The sequence below is a fragment of the Bombina bombina genome, chromosome 2, assembly GCF_027579735.1.
Source record: "Bombina bombina isolate aBomBom1 chromosome 2, aBomBom1.pri, whole genome shotgun sequence".
Taxonomy (NCBI): Eukaryota; Metazoa; Chordata; class Amphibia; order Anura; family Bombinatoridae; genus Bombina; species Bombina bombina.
Genome location: NC_069500.1, coordinates 1,235,311,577 through 1,235,333,159, shown reverse-complemented (window position 1 = coordinate 1,235,333,159; position 21,583 = coordinate 1,235,311,577). Strand labels below are relative to the sequence as shown.

Here is a 21,583-nt window from a genome sequence, read left to right as displayed (position 1 = left end):
GAACCGAGGGCCCCCGATCCGGGACCGGATCTAGTGGGGGGCAGACTCTCTCTCTTCGCCCAGGCTTGGGCAAGAGATGTCCAGGATCCCTGGGCGCTAGAGATCATATCTCAGGGATACCTTCTAGACTTCAAATTATCTCCCCCAAGAGGGAGATTTCATCTGTCAAGGTTGTCAACAAACCAAATAAAGAAAGACGCGTTTCTACGCTGTGTACAAGATCTATTATTAATGGGAGTGATCCATCCGGTTCCGCGGTCGGAACAAGGACAAGGGTTTTACTCAAACCTGTTTGTGGTTCCCAAAAAAGAGGGAACTTTCAGGCCAATCTTGGATTTAAAGATCCTAAACAAATTCCTAAGAGTTCCATCGTTCAAAATGGAAACTATTCGGACAATCTTACCCATGATCCAAAAGGGTCAGTACATGACCACAGTGGATTTAAAGGATGCTTACCTTCACATACCGATTCACAAAGATCATTACCGGTATCTAAGGTTTGCCTTCTTAGACAGGCATTACCAGTTTGTAGCCCTTCCATTCGGATTGGCTACGGCTCCAAGAATCTTCACAAAGGTTCTGGGTGCCCTTCTAGCGGTTCTGAGACCGCGAGGAATTTCGGTAGCTCCGTACCTAGACGACATTCTGATACAAGCTTCAAGCTTTCAAACTGCCAAGTCTCATACAGAGTTAGTTCTGGCATTTCTAAGGTCGCATGGATGGAAAGTGAACGAAAAGAAGAGTTCTCTCTTGCCTCTCACAAGAGTTCCATTCTTGGGGACTCTTATAGATTCTGTAGAAATGAAGATTTATCTGACAGAAGACAGATTAACAAAGCTTCTAAATGCATGCCGTGTCCTTCATTCCATTCAACTCCCGTCAGTAGCTCAATGCATGGAGGTGATCGGCTTAATGGTAGCAGCAATGGACATAGTTCCCTTTGCACGCCTACATCTCAGACCGCTGCAATTGTGCATGCTGAGTCAGTGGAATGGGGATTACTCAGATTTGTCCCCCACTCTGAATCTGGATCAAGAGACCAGAAACTCTCTTCTATGGTGGCTTTCTCGGCCACATCTGTCCAGGGGGATGCCGTTCAGCAGGCCGGACTGGACAATTGTAACAACAGACGCCAGCCTTCTAGGTTGGGGCGCTGTCTGGAATTCTCTGAAGGCTCAGGGACTATGGAGTCAGGAGGAAAGTCTCCTGCCAATAAACATTCTGGAATTGAGAGCAGTTCTCAATGCCCTTCTAGCTTGGCCCCAGTTAAAGACTCGGGGGTTCATCAGGTTTCAGTCGGACAACATCACGACTGTGGCTTACATCAACCATCAGGGAGGGACAAGAAGCTCCCTAGCAATGATAGAAGTATCAAAGATAATTCGCTGGGCAGAGTCTCACTCTTGCCACCTGTCAGCAATCCACATCCCGGGAGTGGAGAACTGGGAGGCGGATTTCTTGAGTCGTCAGACTCTTCATCCGGGGGAGTGGGAACTTCATCCGGAGGTTTTTGCCCAAATACTTCGACGTTGGGGCAAACCAGAGATAGATCTCATGGCGTCTCGCCAGAACGCCAAACTTCCTCGCTACGGATCCAGATCCAGGGATCCGGGAGCGGTTCTGATAGATGCTTTGACAGCACCTTGGAACTTCAGGATGGCTTATGTGTTTCCACCCTTCCCGCTGCTTCCTCGATTGATTGCCAAGATCAAACAGGAGAGAGCATCAGTGATTCTAATAGCGCCTGCATGGCCGCGCAGGACTTGGTATGCAGATCTAGTGGACATGTCATCCTGTCCGCCTTGGTCTCTACCTCTAAGACAGGACCTTCTGATTCAGGGTCCATTCAAACATCAAAGTCTAACTTCTCTGAAGCTGACTGCTTGGAAATTGAACGCTTGATTTTATCAAAACGTGGTTTTTCTGAGTCGGTTATTGATACCCTGATACAGGCTAGGAAGCCTGTTACCAGAAAGATTTACCATAAAATATGGCGTAAATACCTATACTGGTGTGAATCCAAAGATTACTCCTGGAGTAAGGTTAGGATTCCTAGGATATTGTCTTTTCTACAAGAAGGTTTAGAAAAGGGTTTATCGGCTAGCTCATTAAAGGGACAGATCTCAGCTCTGTCCATCTTGTTACACAGGCGTCTGTCAGAAAATTCAGACATCCAGGCCTTTTGTCAGGCTTTAGCTAGGATCAAGCCTGTGTTTAAAGCTGTTGCTCCGCCATGGAGTTTAAACTTAGTTCTTAACCTTTTACAGGGTGTTCCGTTTGAACCCCTTCATTCCATTGATATAAAATTGTTATCTTGGAAAGTTCTATTTTTAATGGCTATTTCCTCGGCTCGAAGAGTCTCTGAGTTATCAGCCCTACATTGTGATTCTCCTTATCTGATCTTTCACTCAGACAAGGTAGTTCTGCGTACTAAACCTGGTTTCTTACCTAAGGTTGTCTCTAACAGGAATATCAATCAAGAGATTGTTGTTCCATCCTTGTGTCCAAATCCTTCTTCTAAGAAGGAACGTCTTCTACACAATCTGGATGTAGTTCGTGCCCTCAAGTTCTACTTGCAGGCAACTAAAGATTTTCGCCAAACTTCTTCCCTGTTTGTCGTTTATTCTGGGCAGAGGAGAGGTCAAAAAGCTTCTGCTACCTCTCTCTCTTTTTGGCTTCGTAGCATAATACGTTTAGCCTATGAGACTGCTGGACAGCAGCCTCCTGAAAGAATTACAGCTCATTCCACTAGAGCTGTGGCTTCCACTTGGGCCTTTAAGAATGAGGCCTCTGTTGAACAGATTTGCAAGGCTGCAACTTGGTCTTCGCTTCATACTTTTTCCAAATTTTACAAATTTGACACTTTTGCTTCTTCGGAGGCTATTTTTGGGAGAAAGGTTCTTCAGGCAGTGGTTCCTTCTGTATAATGAGCCTGCCTATCCCTCCCGTCATCCGTGTACTTTTGCTTTGGTATTGGTATCCCAGAAGTAATGATGACCCGTGGACTGATCACACATAACAGAAGAAAACATAATTTATGCTTACCTGATAAATTCCTTTCTTCTGTTGTGTGATCAGTCCACGGCCCGCCCTGTTTTTTAAGGCAGGTAAATATTTTTTAAATTATAATTCAGTCACCACTACACCCTTGGCTTCTCCTTTCTCGTTGGTCTTTGGTCGAATGACTGGAGGTGACGTAGAGGGGAGGAGCTATATAGCAACTCTGCTGGGTGAATCCTCTTGCACTTCCTGTAGGGGAGCAGATAATATCCCAGAAGTAATGATGACCCGTGGACTGATCACACAACAGAAGAAAGGAATTTATCAGGTAAGCATAAATTATGTTTTTTCACAATTTTAGGTTTCTCACTGAAATCATTTACAAACAGCTTGTGCAATTATGGCACAAATGGTTGTAAATGCTTGTCTGGGATCCCCTTTGTTCAGAAATAGCAGACATATATGACTTTGGCGTTGCTTTCTGGTAATTAGAAGGCCACTAAATCCTGTTGCGCCTCACACGTGTATTATGGCTAGCAGTGAAAGGGTTAATTAGGGAGTTTGTAGTGAGCTTGCAGGGTTAATTTTAGCTTTAGCGTAGAGATCAGCCTCCCATCTGACACATCCCACCCCCTGATCCCTCCCAAACAGCTCCCTTCCCTCCCCCACCCCACAATTGTCCCGCCATCTTAAGTACTGGCAGAAAGTCTGCCAGTACTAAAATAAAAGGGTTTTTAAAAAAAAATGAATTTTTTTTAGCATATTTACATATGCTACTGTGTAGGATCCCCCCCTTAGCCCCCAACCTCCCTGATCCCCCCCAAAACCGCTCTCTAACCCTCCCCTCTGCCTTATTGGGGGCCATCTTGGGTACTGGCAGCTGTCTGCCAGTACCCAGTTTACAATAAAAAGTGCTTTTTTTGGGGTTTTTTTGTTTTTTTCTGTAGTGTAGCTTCCCCCAACCCCCCACCCCCCACAAACAAACCCCCACCACCTTGCTGATTGTTTAGATTTTATTTTTTATTATATTTTTTATTTCCCCATTTTCTGCAGTGTAGCGGTTCCCACCCGCTCCCTCCCCGTGCACGCGCCCGCCCCCACCCTCCCGTGCACGCGTGCGCGCCCCCAGCCACCCCCGCCCACGATCCCGCCCCCCTTCAGATCCACATTGCCATCGATGGCCGCCACCCGCCTCCCGGTCCGGCTCCCACCCACCAACGCAGGTAGCCACCGATCTCCGGTGCAGAGAGGGCCACAGAGTGGCTCTCTCTGCACCGGATGACTTAAAAAGGTTATTGCAGGATGCCTCCATATCGAGGCATCACTGCAATAACCGGAAAGCAGCTGGAAGCGAGCAGGATCGCTTCCAGCTGCTTTCCACACTGAGGACGTGCAGGGTACGTTCTCAGGCATTAACTGCCTTTTTTCTGAGGACGTACCCTGCACGTCCTCAGTCGTTAAGGGGTTAATTTAGTGTGTTGCGATGTGGGGGGCCAGCGGTTTAGGGGTTAATAGGTTTAGTTTAGTAGTTGCGATGTGGGGGGCAGGCGGTTTAGGGATTAATAGTTTTATTATAGTATTAGCGATGTGGGGGGCGGTGGTTTAGGGGTTACTAGATTTATTTAGTGTTGGTGATGTGGGAGGGTGGCGGTTTAGGGGTAAATAGGTAAGTTTATGGGTGTTAGTGTACTTTGTAACATTTTAGTTATGAGTTTTGTGAAACATTTTTGTTTCGCAAAATTCATAACTACTGGTCTCAGATCGCGTAATGGATCAGGGCAGTATAGGCTATAACGCAAGCATTTTAGTCGGACCGCACAACCTGTAATACAGCGGTATGGAAATCCCGCACTCAAACATCATTTTGTGAGTGCGGAATGGATGCTTGCGTTACAGGCTAAAATGCTTGCGTTATAGCTATACTGCAGCGACTTGTAATACAGGAGACCTCTCATTCCACGGGCAATGGCCAATTTTTCAGCGGTATAGCCGTACCACACCATACCGCAAAACTTGTAATCTTGGTGCTAGTAAATAATATAAAAACATTTAAACTAAAATTTATGATTATCACTTAATCATTTCTTGTTCATAAGTATATTTGTCTTAATTTGTTGTCTTAAAATGTACTTACCGCCGATAGTTTAAATATAATAAATTCACTAACAATGTTTTTAAGTTTTGACCACCTCGTCCTTTATTGAGGACAATTAATCCTGAATTTAAATCCTACACTACTGCAAAAAATATAAAATAACATAACTGTAGAGAGATGGATATTCAAGAATATTTTTCTGTTAGAATTAATCTCAAAAATTAAGATAACACTTTTAGAAAACAAAATACAAAAACATAAAGATTGTCTATAATTCTCTAGATAGACACCATTTTTTTCTAATTATTATTTTCAAGTGTAACAATGTTACTATAATTATAAGTGTATATATACAGGGAGTGCAGAATTATTAGGCAAATGAGTATTTTGACCACATCATCCTCTTTATGCATGTTGTCTTACTCCAAGCTGTATAGGCTCGAAAGCCTACTACCAATTAAGCATATTAGGTGATGTGCATCTCTGTAATGAGAAGGGGTGTGGTCTATTGACATCAACACCCTATATCAGGTGTGCATAATTATTAGGCAACTTCCTTTCCTTTGGCAAAATGGGTCAAAAGAAGGACTTGACAGGCTCATAAAAGTCAAAAATAGTGAGATATCTTACAGAGGGATGCAGCACTCTTAAAATTGCAAAGCTTCTGAAGCGTGATCATCGAACAATCAAGCGTTTCATTCAAAATAGTCAACAGGGTCGCAAGAAGCGTGTGGAAAAACCAAGGCGCAAAATAACTGCCCATGAACTGAGAAAAGTCAAGCGTGCAGCTGCCAAGATGCCACTTGCCACCAGTTTGGCCATATTTCAGAGCTGCAACATCACTGGAGTGCCCAAAAGCACAAGGTGTGCAATACTCAGAGACATGGCCAAGGTAAGAAAGGCTGAAAGACGACCACCACTGAACAAGACACACAAGCTGAAACGTCAAGACTGGGCCAAGAAATATCTCAAGACTGATTTTTCTAAGGTTTTATGGACTGATGAAATGAGAGTGAGTCTTGATGGGCCAGATGGATGGGCCCGTGGCTGGATTGGTAAAGGGCAGAGAGCTCCAGTCCGACTCAGACGCCAGCAAGGTGGAGGTGGAGTACTGGTTTGGGCTGGTATCATCAAAGATGAGCTTGTGGGGCCTTTTCGGGTTGAGGATGGAGTCAAGCTCAACTCCCAGTCCTGCTGCCAGTTTCTGGAAGACACCTTCTTCAAGCAGTGGTACAGGAAGAAGTCTGCATCCTTCAAGAAAAACATGATTTTCATGCAGGACAATGCTCCATCACACGCGTCCAAGTACTCCACAGCGTGGCTGGCAAGAAAGGGTATAAAAGAAGAAAATCTAATGACATGGCCTCCTTGTTCACCTGATCTGAACCCCATTGAGAACCTGTGGTCCATCATCAAATGTGAGATTTACAAGGAGGGAAAACAGTACACCTCTCTGAAAAGTGTCTGGGAGGCTGTGGTTGCTGCTGCACGCAATGTTGATGGTGAACAGATCAAAACACTGACAGAATCCATGGATGGCAGGCTTTTGAGTGTCCTTGCAAAGAAAGGTGGCTATATGGGTCACCGATTTGTTTTTGTTTTGTTTTTGAATGTCAGAAATGTATATTTGTGAATGTTGAGATGTTATATTGGTTTCACTGGTAAAAATAAATAATTGAAATGGGTATATATTTGTTTTTTGTTAAGTTGCCTAATAATTATGCACAGTAATAGTCACCTACACACACAGATATCCCCCTAAAAACATAATTTATGCTTACCTGATAAATTCCTTTCTTCTGTTGTGTGATCAGTCCACGGGTCATCATTACTTCTGGGATATAACTCCTCCCCAACAGGAAATGCAAGAGGATTCACCCAGCAGAGCTGCATATAGCTCCTCCCCTCTACGTCACTCCCAGTCATTCGACCAAGAATCAACGAGAAAGGAGAAACCAAGGGTGAAGTGGTGACTGGAGTATAATTTAAAAAATATTTACCTGCCTTAAAAAACAGGGCGGGCCGTGGACTGATCACACAACAGAAGAAAGGAATTTATCAGGTAAGCATAAATTATGTTTTCTTCTGTTATGTGTGATCAGTCCACGGGTCATCATTACTTCTGGGATACCAATACCAAAGCAAAAGTACACGGATGACGGGAGGGATAGGCAGGCTCATTATACAGAAGGAACCACTGCCTGAAGAACCTTTCTCCCAAAAATAGCCTCCGAAGAAGCAAAAGTGTCAAATTTGTAAAATTTGGAAAAAGTATGAAGCGAAGACCAAGTTGCAGCCTTGCAAATCTGTTCAACAGAGGCCTCATTCTTAAAGGCCCAAGTGGAAGCCACAGCTCTAGTGGAATGAGCTGTAATTCTTTCAGGAGGCTGCTGTCCAGCAGTCTCATAGGCTAAATGAATTATGCTACGAAGCCAGAAGGAGAGAGAGGTAGCCGAAGCCTTATGACCTCTCCTCTGACCAGAGTACACGACAAACAGGGAAGACGTTTGTCGAAAATCCTTAGTTGCCTGCAAGTAGAACTTGAGGGCACGAACTACATCCAGATTGTGTAGAAGACGTTCCTTCTTTGAAGAAGGATTCGGGCACAGGGAAGGAACCACGATCTCTTGATTGATGTTCCTGTTAGTGACTACCTTAGGTAAGAACCCAGGTTTAGTACGCAGAACTACCTTATCTGAATGAAAAATCAAATAAGGAGAATCACAATGTAAAGCTGATAACTCAGAGACTCTCCGAGCCGAAGAAATAGCCATTAAAAATAACACTTTCCAAGATAACAACTTTATATCAATGGAATGAAGGGGTTCAAACGGAACTCCTTGTAGAACGTTAAGAACAAGGTTTAAACTCCATGGCGGAGCAACAGTTTTAAACACAGGCTTGATTCTAGCTAAAGCCTGACAAAAAGCCTGGACGTCTGGATTTTCTGACAGACGCCTGTGCAACAAGATGGACAGAGCTGAGATCTGTCCCTTTAATGAACTAGCCGATAAACCCTTTTCTAAACCTTCTTGTAGAAAGGACAATATCCTAGGAATCCTAACCTTACTCCAGGAGTAACCTTTGGATTCGCACCAGTATAGGTATTTACGCCATATCTTATGGTAAATCCTTCTGGTAACAGGCTTCCTAGCCTGTATCAGGGTATCAATAACCGACTCAGAAAAACCACGTTTTGATAAAATCAAGCGTTCAATTTCCAAGCAGTCAGCTTCAGAGAAGTTAGATTTTGATGTTTGAATGGACCCTGTATCAGAAGGTCCTGTCTTAGAGGTAGAGACCAAGGCGGACAGGATGACATGTCCACTAGATCTGCATACCAAGTCCTGCGTGGCCATGCAGGCGCTATTAGAATCACTGATGCTCTCTCCTGTTTGATTTTGGCAATCAATCGAGGAAGCAGCGGGAAGGGTGGAAACACATAAGCCATCCCGAAGTTCCAAGGTGCTGTCAAAGCATCTATCAGAACCGCTCCCGGGTCCCTGGATCTGGACCCGTAGCGAGGAAGTTTGGCGTTCTGGCGAGACGCCATGAGATCTATCTCTGGTTTGCCCCAACGTCAAAGTATTTGGGCAAAGACCTCCGGATGAAGTTCCCACTCCCCCGGATGAAAAGTCTGGCGACTCAAGAAATCCGCCTCCCAGTTCTCCACTCCCGGGATGTGGATTGCTGACAGGTGGCAAGAGTGAGACTCTGCCCAGCGAATTATCTTTGATACTTCCATCATTGCTAGGGAGCTTCTTGTCCCTCCTTGATGGTTGATGTAAGCTACAGTCGTGATGTTGTCCGACTGAAACCTGATGAACCCCCGAGTTTTTAACTGGGGCCAAGCCAGAAGGGCATTGAGAACTGCTCTCAATTCCAGAATGTTTATTGGTAGGAGACTTTCCTCCTGATTCCATTGTCCCTGAGCCTTCAGAGAATTCCAGACAGCGCCCCAACCTAGTAGGCTGGCGTCTGTTGTTACAATTGTCCAGTCCGGCCTGCTGAATGGCATCCCCCTGGACAGATGTGGCCGAGAAAGCCACCATAGAAGAGAGTTTCTGGTCTCTTGATCCAGATTCAAAGTAGGGGACAAGTCTGAGTAATCCCCATTCCACTGACTCAGCATGCACAATTGCAGCGGTCTGAGATGTAGACGTGCAAAGGGTACTATGTCCATTGCTGCTACCATTAAGCCGATCACCTCCATGCATTGAGCTACTGACGGGAGTTGAATGGAATGAAGGACACGGCATGCATTTAGAAGCTTTGTTAATCTGTCTTCTGTCAGATAAATTTTCATTTCTACAGAATCTATAAGAGTCCCCAAGAATGGAACTCTTGTGAGAGGAAAGAGAGAACTCTTCTTTTCGTTCACTTTCCATCCATGCGACCTTAGAAATGCCAGAACTAACTCTGTATGAGACTTGGCAGTTTGAAAGCTTGAAGCTTGTATCAGAATGTCGTCTAGGTACGGAGCTACCGAAATTCCTCGCGGTCTTAGTACCGCCAGAAGGGCACCCAGAACCTTTGTGAAGATTCTTGGAGCCGTAGCCAATCCAAATGGAAGAGCTACAAACTGGTAATGCCTGTCTAAGAAGGCAAACCTTAGATACCGGTAATGATCTTTGTGAATCGGTATGTGAAGGTAAGCATCCTTTAAATCCACTGTGGTCATGTACTGACCCTTTTGGATCATGGGTAAGATTGTCCGAATAGTTTCCATTTTGAACGATGGAACTCTTAGGAATTTGTTTAGGATCTTTAAATCCAAGATTGGCCTGAAAGTTCCCTCTTTTTTGGGAACCACAAACAGGTTTGAGTAAAACCCTTGTCCCTGTTCCGACCGCGGAACCGGATGGATCACTCCCATTAATAACAGATCTTGTACACAGCGTAGAAACGCTTCTTTCTTTATCTGGTTTGTTGACAACCTTGACAGATGAAATCTCCCTCTTGGGGGAGAGAATTTGAAGTCTAGAAGGTATCCCTGAGATATGATCTCTAGCGCCCAGGGATCCTGAACATCTCTTGCCCAAGCCTGGGCGAAGAGAGAGAGTCTGCCCCCCACTAGATCCGGTCCCGGATCGGGGGCCCTCGATTCATGCTGTCTTAGGGGCAGCAGCAGGTTTCCTGGCCTGCTTGCCCTTGTTCCAGGACTGGTTAGGTTTCCAGCCTTGTCTGTAACGAGCAACGGCTCCTTCCTGTTTTGGTGCAGTGGAAGTTGGTGCTGCTCCTGCTTTGAAATTCCGAAAGGGACGAAAATTAGACTGTCTAGCCTTAGCTTTGGCTTTGTCTTGAGGCAGGGCGTGGCCCTTACCTCCTGTAATGTCAGCGATAATTTCTTTCAAACCGGGCCCAAATAAAGTTTGCCCTTTGAAAGGTATATTAAGTAATTTGGACTTAGAAGTTACATCAGCTGACCAGGATTTTAGCCACAGCGCCCTACGTGCCTGAATGGCGAATCCTGAGTTCTTAGCCGTAAGTTTGGTTAAATGTACTACGGCCTCCGAAATGAATGAATTAGCTAGTTTAAGGACTCTAAGCCTGTCCGTAATGTCGTCCAGCGTAGCTGAACTAAGGTTCTCTTCCAGAGACTCCATCCAAAATGCTGCCGCAGCCGTAATCGGCGCGATGCATGCAAGGGGTTGCAATATAAAACCTTGTTGAACAAACATTTTCTTAAGGTAACCCTCTAATTTTTTATCCATTGGATCTGAAAAAGCACAGCTATCCTCCACCGGGATAGTGGTACGCTTAGCTAAAGTAGAAACTGCTCCCTCCACCTTAGGGACCGTTTGCCATAAGTCCCGTGTGGTGGCGTCTATTGGAAACATCTTTCTAAATATTGGAGGGGGTGAGAACGGCACACCGGGTCTATCCCACTCCTTAGTAACAATTTCAGTTAGTCTCTTAGGTATAGGAAAAACGTCAGTACTCGCCGGTACCGCAAAGTATTTATCCAACCTACACAATTTCTCTGGTATTGCAACAGTGTTACAATCATTAAGAGCCGCTAAAACCTCCCCTAGTAATACACGGAGGTTCTCTAATTTAAATTTAAAATTTGAAATATCTGAATCCAATCTGTTTGGATCAGAACCGTCACCCACAGAATGAAGCTCTCCGTCCTCATGCTCTGCAAGCTGTGACGCAGTATCAGACATGGCTCTAGTATTATCAGCGCACTCTGTTCTCACCCCAGAGTGATCACGCTTGCCCCTTAGTTCTGGTAATTTAGCCAAAACTTCAGTCATAACAGTAGCCATATCTTGTAATGTTATCTGTAATGGCCGCCCAGATGTACTAGGCGTCACAATATCACGCACCTCCCGGGCGGGAGATGCAGGTACTGACACGTGAGGCGAGTTAGTCGGCATAACTCTCCCCTCGCTGTTTGGTGAAATTTGTTCAATTTGTACAGATTGGCTTTTATTTAAAGTAGCATCAATACAGTTAGTACATAAATTTCTATTGGGCTCCACCTTGGCATTGGAACAAATGACACAGGTATCTTCCTCTGAATCAGACATGTTTAACACACTAGCAAATAAACTTGCAACTTGGTTACAATCTTATTTAATAAAAACGTACTGTGCCTCAAAGAAGCACTAAACGATTAAATGACAGTTGAAATAATGAACTGAAAAACTGTTATAGCATCAATCCTTGAAAACAACACAACTTTTAGCAAAGGTTTGTTCCCATTAGTAAAGTAACAATAATTAAATTGAAAACGTAAAAATAAGAGAGCAACGTTTTTAATCACAGTCAATATATAAGTCTCACAGCTCTGCTGAGAGAATCTACCTCCCTTCAAAGAAGTTTGAAGACTCCTGAGTTCTGTTAGAGATGAACCGGATCATGCAGGAAATACAAGAGTAACTGACTGGAAATTTTTGATGCGTAGCAAAGAGCGCCAAAAACGGCCCCTCCCCCTCACACACAGCAGTGAGAGAGAAACGAAACTGTCACAATTAAAACAAGCAACTGCCAAGTGGAAAAATAATGCCCAAACATTTATTCACTCAGTACCTCAGAAAATGCAAACGATTCTACATTCCAGCAAAAACGTTTAACATAATAAATACCTATTAAAAGGTTTAATGTACTTTTTACAGAGTAATTCCAGTGAAGTACCATCCCCAGAATACTGAAGTGTAGAGTATACATACATGTCATTATAACGGTATGGCAGGATTTTCTCATCAATTCCATTCAGAAAATAAAAACTGCTACATACCTCAATGCAGATTCATCTGCCCGCTGTCCCCTGATCTGAAGCTTTTACCTCCCTCAGATGGCCGAGAAACAGCAATATGATCTTAACTACTCCGGTTAAAATCATAGTAAAAAAACTCTGGTAGATTCTTCTTCAAACTCTGCCAGAGAGGCAATAACACGCTCCGGTGCTATTGTAAAATAACAAACTTTTGATTGAAGTTATAAAAACTAAGTATAATCACCATAGTCCTCTCACACATCCTATCTAGTCGTTGGGTGCAAGAGAATGACTGGGAGTGACGTAGAGGGGAGGAGCTATATGCAGCTCTGCTGGGTGAATCCTCTTGCATTTCCTGTTGGGGAGGAGTTATATCCCAGAAGTAATGATGACCCGTGGACTGATCACACATAACAGAAGAAATAGCTATAACTAAAAACAAACTAAAAACTACTTCCAAAACTATTCAGCTTTGATATTAATGAGTTTTTTGGGTTCATTGAGAACATGGTTGTTGTTCAATAATAAAATTAATCCTCAAAAATACAACTTGCCTAATAATTCTGCACTCCCTGTATATATATATATATATATATATATATATATATATATATATATATATATATATATATATATATATATATATATATATATATATATATATATATATATATATTCCCTAATTTGCAAATAATTAGAAACACAATTAGTTTATAAAGCATATGTCTATAATGGAACAAAGTATACTGCTGCTTCAGTTGTATGTCTACAGTGTATATTTTCAGCTAATCTTAGAAGATAAAAAGTCAGTATCATAATGAAACAATACAAACTGAGACAAATGCACAAGCATGGCTATTTGTAATTGTATTGAAAAAAAACATATTACTAAAATACAGATTTACAGGTTCAAATGTGTATGTTTCTTACAGTTTTTTTACTGGAACCTCTTCTGGAGTTAATATACCAACTTCATTGACATCATAGCCCTTCCCATTATGAGCAGACACAATCCTATCGCCTTTGCAAACCTCCCCTCCAAATAGGGCAATATTAGCTACAACTCCTCTGTAATGATCAAATGTTGAGTCAAACAAAAGAGCTTTTAGGGGACTGTTATTTTCCAACTTAGGTCTGAAAAGAAACAAAACAAAAAAGAGATGAGCAAAAAAATGTATATTTGTAAACAGATCATATTTAGTATGGTTAAAATAATTATGAAAAGTTTCCTTTTTACTAATCACATTTACCCTGTAGCAGTGGGTTGCTTCCTCTTAATAACATGTATATTGTTATAAGAAAAATATGAAGACAGGTAAGAAAACACATATAGCACTCTTAGTTTTGTGAAAGTTGTACAGCTGGATCAGCTGATTGTAATAAACAGCTTGTTTACTAGTTTACTGATGGGCTCGAACATAAATTAAAATATAACTTTTATTAAGTTGTAAATAAAATAGGAGATTACATTAAAAACACACTTAGGTACCTACTGTTGTGTATGAAAGTCATTAGAGGAGCATAAAGGTAAAGCTTATCCACTACTTGGACGTTATTCAGTGATATCTTGCATAAAATGGAAAATTACCTTTGTACAACGTTCTAATTGGACCACTTCAAGATTCAAGCCATCCAGCTTAGAATCTAAATAGCGTGTAAATGTCTCTTATGAGAGTTAAAGATTGTGAATTAGGTATGTGGATTACGCACCACTGATTACACTCATAGAAAGCTATATGGAATATGTACTGGCGGGCCGTTAAAGTATGAGATCAACAATGTGTTAAGGCAAGGGTTAACAAAAGTGATCCTGAGGATGATAACAACAGAAATATAAAGATACTGGGTCAAGTATTGCTAGGTATGTTCCTTATATTTGTCCACAAAGGAACAGTACCACTACCTGTATCATTATAAATATAAATGATCTTGATGTTTAGAAATAGTATGTATTCCTCTGGAGATAATAAGACTTACTAATTCATTGTGAGCATATGTAATTACAGTTAGTAGTATCAGTTTAACTATCTAGTGATCTCTTACAATATTATGTTTTCACAAATCAGTAAGTAACATATTTTTCATTGCAACATTCTTATAGTCTGAAATGTACAATCACTTTAAAGTCTACAGTGTAAGTAGCATATATCTTGAGTGTCTAATCTTTTTCCATGCAAGATATTATTTTTTTTGCATCTTAATGTCTCCTATAATTAGAAAGTTTATGCGGAAAAGGTCATTTGTGCACAAAATGAACATATATAAAATGTCAAATACTTACGGTGGGATTTTTGTAATAACATCATGCAGAACGCTTTCAACATTTGTTCCTAACTTAGCAGAGATCTAATAAAATAGAAAGAGAAAATGATTATAAAAACAACCCTGGACAATGTAATAAATATGTACAGTAATTAAACTTTTACTTAACAGCAAGTGTGCTGTGTTAGTAGGATGAATTCGGGGCGGGGGGTTTCATAGGACGCTGCTCCACCTCTTACTTAGAAGCTGACATGGGTGGTGTAAAACATATACAGTATATATGTGTTGCTGCCTTGGAGAAAAAGTGCATACAAACAAATGGACATAAACTGAAAGTAACATGGAGCAAAGTAAAAATTTACACTAGGACTTGTTAAAGGACAATGTGTATGAAGGAAGTGCTAATTCCAATACTTGTCACTCTAAATGGATATGAAGTTACAAAATAATTGTATTACTGATAGCTATATACTAGGGCACTATTTTTGCCTGCAGCAGAATCAAAGCTCAGTGGTTGAGACAATGATTTCCATTACAAACAGAAAAGCAATATCTGATGTACTAAAGCAATGTGAAAGGTTTTTTGCTGTAGCAGGAATCCTTTATGTTTATTTTGTTATAGTGTGGCAGAGAGGTGTACTCCTGGGTGATTAGGAATTGAATTTTTAGAAAAGTAGTGCATTTGCATAAAATATATTACCTAACTATGCCCTATCAGCCCTTCTTAAACTGTGGGTCGCGACCCCATATGGGGTTGCGTAGCCCTAATATGGGGGTTGCGGGCCTCCCGATTCCATATTTTGTGCGATAAAACGCCCGCAATTATGATCTTAAGACCGGCCGCACTTCTGTTGCAACTATTACAAAGTGCGGCCGGTTCTTAAGGCCGGTCTTAGGGGTGTGTGACCTGTGCCATCGCACAGGCACACACACCAAGCGCTGGCCGGCTGCCTGCTTCCTCCCAGCACTCCCTTTTCCCTCCTCCGCAGCAGTGCTGGGAGGAAGTGATTGTAAGTCACTTCCTCCCAGCACGCTGTGCTGCTCAGGAGAGAAGAGGGAGCCCTGCAGAGTGAGCATAAAATGGGGAAGTACGAGTATGGAAGGGAGGGTATAAGCATGAAAGGGGGTATGAATATAAAGAGGGAGTATGGAAGGGACATTGACAAGACAAAGGCTTCACAGCTGAAACTCGTAGAAGATGATCTGATAATCCTGCTAAAAAAAACGCTAAAGGAGGGAGAAGAATACTACTTTCTAAGTGGTGAAAAAACGGAGGATTCCTTTTACAGTAATATTGCAATATTACTGCTACATTTGTTTTTCCAATAAGTGCTAAATAAGAGACACTGAACATCAAGGAACATAGAGGAACTACTATTTCCACAGTCTGAGGAGTTCTTTCCACCTATTGGATGTGACAAAGCCATGTGACAAAGTCATGCGATCAGTGACGTGGAGAGACATCTTCAAACGAATGCTGAGACCACAACAACGCCGGCTGGCAAAGAATAAAAAATAGCTACTGCACAAACACTTTACTCTAGCTCTTTCAATTCCCGTTTTGTGAATATATGGAAAGATATTAAAATCGAACAAACAGCACTTTCATATTCTCGTAAAAAACTTATGCACAAAGGACAATTATAAACTGTGTCATTCATTTTTGGATTCATTTGTTTGTATATGTCGATTTTATAGGTCTGTTTTATCCCATTATTATATTAACTAAATTTGTCTTATGCCAATTTTGGTTTTAGAGATTTTTTTATGATATGAGATTTAGAGATCTAAGAATTTTTAGCATCCAAACCTGCATTTTATGCGCTTTCTTCTATTTTGCACATTTGAGTTTACTATTTTGGGGTTTTGTAGTTTTTAAGAAAGCCAAGTTTGGAAGTGTTTAATATATTAACCCTTTGTTTGTATCATACATTCTTTTTACATTTACTTATAAATATGAGTGAAATACTTTACTCAAGCACAACACAAAACTCACGCACGGGCACACTAATCATTAAAAGTATAGCACACGCTAAAAATTGCGCCAACATTCTCTGGCAATTCTTTTTTTTTTTAACATGGACTTGCAATATCAGGTTGTGTGCTATTCTTAGTGTCGGCACACAATATTAATAGCCCGCCCTACGCTATCAACAGTGCTCCACATGTAATCTGGGCCTATAAAAGTAAACTTCTTTTTAATTAACCAAGACTCCAATTTAAATTACACATTATCAAAAGGTCCCTCTTATTTTCTTCTAAGCTGCTTTATAAACAGTATATTGCTATAAAGATTGGCTCTAGCATTTTTCCATAACTGGGCAAAAAAAACCTTAGAAATTAGAAACAATACAGCAAAACTAGACAATCATTCAGCACAGAGGGCAGGATATAGTAGTAGTGGTAATACATCCTATCTGCTAGAGGTGATAAACATTATGGGCGCCATGTACTAAGGCGTCAATTTTTTCGCACAGACCGTATCGAAATAACCCGCCGGCATTCGCACCATGCGGATGGCACTTCGTTACATGAATGTACTAAAAACCAAGCCGTAAAATTTCGCGTCTATTGTGTGTCGAAGACAATCGGATTATTGATAACTTTGAAGCTTCGTTCGGCGCGAAAGAGCGAAGTTAAGAAGCAGTCTGCGACCTGATTGGTTTAGTTCTTTACCCACGTGACGATCTAGGTGTCATAATCGCCAGATAAGCGGCAACGTCTGGCTGCTGACATGTATAAGAATGTGCATTTTCCCAGAAATCTTAGAATATTGTTTATTTACTTTTCGGTATTCACTTTGACAAGATGGCTTGCTCCGGAGATTCTGCTACTTCTAAGAAGACTCGCAACCCTAACTTCTCGCATCAACAGAATGTTGTACTTGTTGATCTAGTACTCGAATATTATGACAATATTTATGGTAGCAAGTTGTTAACCGGTGCCTGTATAGCCCTTCTTCCTCGTAATTGAATTAATCGGAAAAGAAACATGTGTAAAAGTGTCTCCATCTTCATTCACTGATCCAAAAACCAATAATGCTACAATAGTAGTCTAGTCCTTTCACTTAAGTACTTCTACCTGGCGTCAGGTTGATACCCCCATAGTTTTCTATTGTAATCGCTACCTAAATGGTCGCGAAGCAAATCACGCGAAGTTACAGTGAAAGTTGGAGCGGGCGGATTAGTTGTAACATTCATAATTTCCGATTACAGCGAATTTACGTGCGATCGAACATGTAGTAAGTGGAAAAAGGCTTCGGAACGATGAGTTGAGTAAAATTACGATCGCTGATGAAAATAGTGGTTTTTCGAGCAGATTGCAGATTGATACATACGAGAAGCAGATCGTGAGCGAATTTTGACGCGGAAATACAGATGGACGGTCGCTTTGAAGCTTAGTACATGGCGCCCTATGATTTAATGCTTCTGTGATATAAACAAATACTTCAAAGAGAATTACAAAGTATAAGCATTAGAGTGTTAAAAAAAAGAAAAGGCATAAGAAAAAAACATTAGTAGCTGGGGCATCTAGCATTTGGATGTCTCAATCACAAAACCAAAAACAGTTTACAGTGAAATGTCATATTTGCATACTTACTCTGATACAGTCACTTCTTGGAATGTCAAACATTTTTTCTATTTGCTTCTCTACTCTTTCTGGGTCTGCATTTTTCAAATCTATCTATACAAAAAAAAATAATTAAATAAATAAAATATTTCAAGAAAAATGCATAGGTGGAAAAGCTGTTCCATAATTATTATGTGTATTACCACATATATTTTGAGTGCAATTTTTCTAATTGAGTACAAAAATATAAAATAATATTCATATAAAAAAAAACAGAATTTATGCTTACCTGATAAATTACTTTCTCTTACGGTGTATTCAGTCCACGGATTCATCCTTACTTGTGGGATATTCTCAATCCCTACAGGAAGTGGTAAAGAGAGCACACAGCAAAGCTGTCCATATAGCTCCCCTCAGGCTCCGCCCCCCCAGTCATTCGGTTAGGAGAAAAAGGAGAACCATAGGGTGCAGTGGTGACTGTAGTTATTATAAATTAAATTTGAACCTGACTTAAATGTCAGGGCGGGCCGTGGACTGAATACACCGTAAGAGAAAGTAATTTATCAGGTAAGCATAAATTCTGTTTTCTCTTACTTGGTGTATTCAGTCCACGGATTCATCCTTACTTGTGGGATACCAATACCAAAGCAATAGGACACGGATGAAGGGAGGGAACAAGTCAGGTAACCTAAACGGAAGGCACCACTGCTTGCAAAACCTTTCTCCCAAAAATAGCCTCTGAAGAAGCAAAAGTATCGAATTTGTAAAATTTGGCAAATGTATGCAGTGAGACCAAGTCGCTGCCTTACAAATCTGTTCAACAGAAGCCTCATTCTTGAAAGCCCATGTGGAAGCCACAGCTCTAGTGGAATGAGCTGTAATTCGTTCAGGAGGCTGCTGTCTCGCAGTCTCATAAGCCAAACGGATGATGTTTTTCAGCCAAAAGGAAAGAGAGGTAGCAGACGCTTTCCTACCTCTCCTCTTACCAGAATAGACAACAAACAAGGATGATGTTTGTCTGAAATCTTTAGTTGCTTTTAAATAGAATTTTAAAGCACGAACCACGTCAAGATTGTGTAAAAGTCGGTCCTTCTTAGAAACTGGATTAGGACACAGAGAAGGAACAATGATTTCCTGGTTAATATTCTTATTAGAAACCACTTTTGGAAGGAAACCAGGTTAGGTGCGCAAAACAACCTTATCTGCATGGAACACCAGAAAGGGTGAATTACACTGCAAAGCAGACAATTCAGAAACTCTTCGAGCAGAAGAAATGGCTACTAAAAACAAAACTTTCCAAGATAAAAACTTAATATCTATGGAATGCAAAGGTTCAAACGGAACCCCTTGAAGAACTGAAATAACTAAATTTAGACTCCATAGAAGAGCCACAGGCTTGTAAACAGGCTTGATTCTGACTAGGGCCTGTGCAAACACCTGAACGTCTGGTACAGCAGCCAGACGCTTATGTAACAGAATAGACAGAGCAGATATCTGTCCCTTTAAGGAACTAGTTGACAGACCCTTCTCCAATCCTTCTTGGAGAAAAGACCATATCCTTGGAATCCTAATCTTACTCCACGAGTAACCCTTGGATTCACACCAACAAAGATATTTCCGCCATATCTTATGGTAAATTTTCCTGGTGACAGGCTTTCTGGCCTGTATCAGAGTGTCTATAACTGATTCAGAGAAACTAGATTTGGATGCTTGAAAGGACCTTGAATTAGAAGATCCTGCCTCGATGGCAGTTTCCATGGTGGGACTGATGACATGTCCACTAGGTCTGCATACCAAGTCCTGCGTGGCCACGCAGGCGCTATCAGAATTACCGAAGCCTTCTCCTGTTTGATTCTGGCTACTAGCCGAAGGAGAAGAGGAAACGATGGAAAGACATAAGCTAGACTGAACGACCAAGGCGCTATTAATGCATCCATCAATGCCGCCTTGGGATCCCCGGATCTGGATCCGTAAAGGGGAAGTTTGGTGTTCTGACGGGACGCCATCAGATCCAATTCTGGAATGCCCCATAGCTGAGTTAGCTGAGCAAAAACCTCCGGGTGGAGTTTAGAAAATCTTAGAAAATCCGCCTCCCAGTTGTCTACCCCTAGGATGTGAATTGCAGAAATATGGCAGGAGTGATCCTCCGCCCATATGATGATCTTGGATACTTCCTTCATCGCTAGGGAACTTTTTGTTCCTCCCTGATGATTGATGTACGCTACAGTCGTGATGTTGTTCGACTGAAATCTGATTAATTTGGCCTCCGCTAGTTGAGGCCACACCTGGAGCGTATTGAATATCGCTCTCAACTCCAAAGAGTTTATCGGAAGAAGAGATTCTTCCCGAGACCATAGTCCCTGAGCCTTCAGGGAGTTCCAGACCGCACCCCAGCCTAACAGACTGGCCTCGGTCGTGACAATGATCCACTCCGGTCTGCGGAAACTCATTCCCTGAGACAGGTGATCTTGAGACAACCACCAGAGAAGAGAGTCTCTGGTTTTCTGGTCCATTTGTACTTGAGGAGACAAATCTGCGTAATCTCCATTCCACTGTTTGAGCATGCATAGCTGCAGTGGTCTGAGATGAATTCGGGCAAAAGGGACTACTTCCATTGCCGCGACCATTAAACCAATTACTTCCATGCACTGAGCCACGGAAGGCCGAGGAATGGAATGAAGAACTCGGCAAGTATTCAGCAGTCTTGACTTCCTGACCTCTGTCAGAAAGATTTTCATTTCTACCGAGTCTATTAGTGTTCCCAGGAAAGGAACCCTTGTGAGCGGGGACAGAGAACTCTTTTCTACGTTCACCTTCCACCCGTGAGACCTTAGAAAGGCCAGAACGATGTCCGTATGAGCCTTGGCTCTATGAAAGGACGACGCCTGTATTAATATGTCGTCTAGGTAAGGTGCTACTGCAATGCCCCGCGGTCTTAGTACCGCTAGAAGGGACCCTAGCTGTTTGCCCAGGAAGGCGAACCTTAGGAACTGATGGTGATCTTTGTGGATAGGAATATGTAGATACGCATCCTTTATATCCACGGTAGTCATATATTGACCCTCCTGGGTCATCGGCAAGATTGTCCGAATGGTGTCCATCTTTGAGGAATTTGTTTAGAATTTTTAAATCCAGGATTGGCCTGAAAATTCCCTCCTTTTTGGGAACTACAAACAGGTTTGAGTAAAAGCCCAGACCTTGTTCTACAATTGGAACTGGGTGTATCACTCCCATCTTTAGCAGATCTTCTACACAGCGTAAGAACTCCTGTTTCTTTATTTGGTCTGAAGACGAATAAGAAATGTGGAACCTTCCCCTTGGGGGAGAATCCTTGAATTCTAGAAGGTACCCCTGAGCAACTATTTCTAATGCCCAGGGATCTGGAACATCTCTTGCCCAAGCCTGAGCGAAGAGAGAAAGTCTGCCCCCTA

General features: G+C 41.9%; 1 protein-coding gene across 3 annotated transcripts in view; it reads right to left on the bottom strand.

Annotated features, from left to right (window-relative positions):
- GUF1 (GTP binding elongation factor GUF1) overlaps positions 1-21,583 on the bottom strand; it is a 250,370-nt gene that overhangs the window by 182,846 nt on the left and 45,941 nt on the right. For all 3 annotated transcript variants that reach the window (XM_053703997.1, XM_053703999.1, XM_053703998.1), the window contains exons 7-9: positions 18,183-18,266; positions 14,602-14,666; positions 13,251-13,454 (exon numbers count right to left, since the gene is read on the bottom strand). In XM_053703997.1, the coding sequence (XP_053559972.1) occupies positions 13,251-13,454; positions 14,602-14,666; positions 18,183-18,266 (353 nt within the window). The remainder of the gene's footprint in view (positions 1-13,250; positions 13,455-14,601; positions 14,667-18,182; positions 18,267-21,583) is intronic.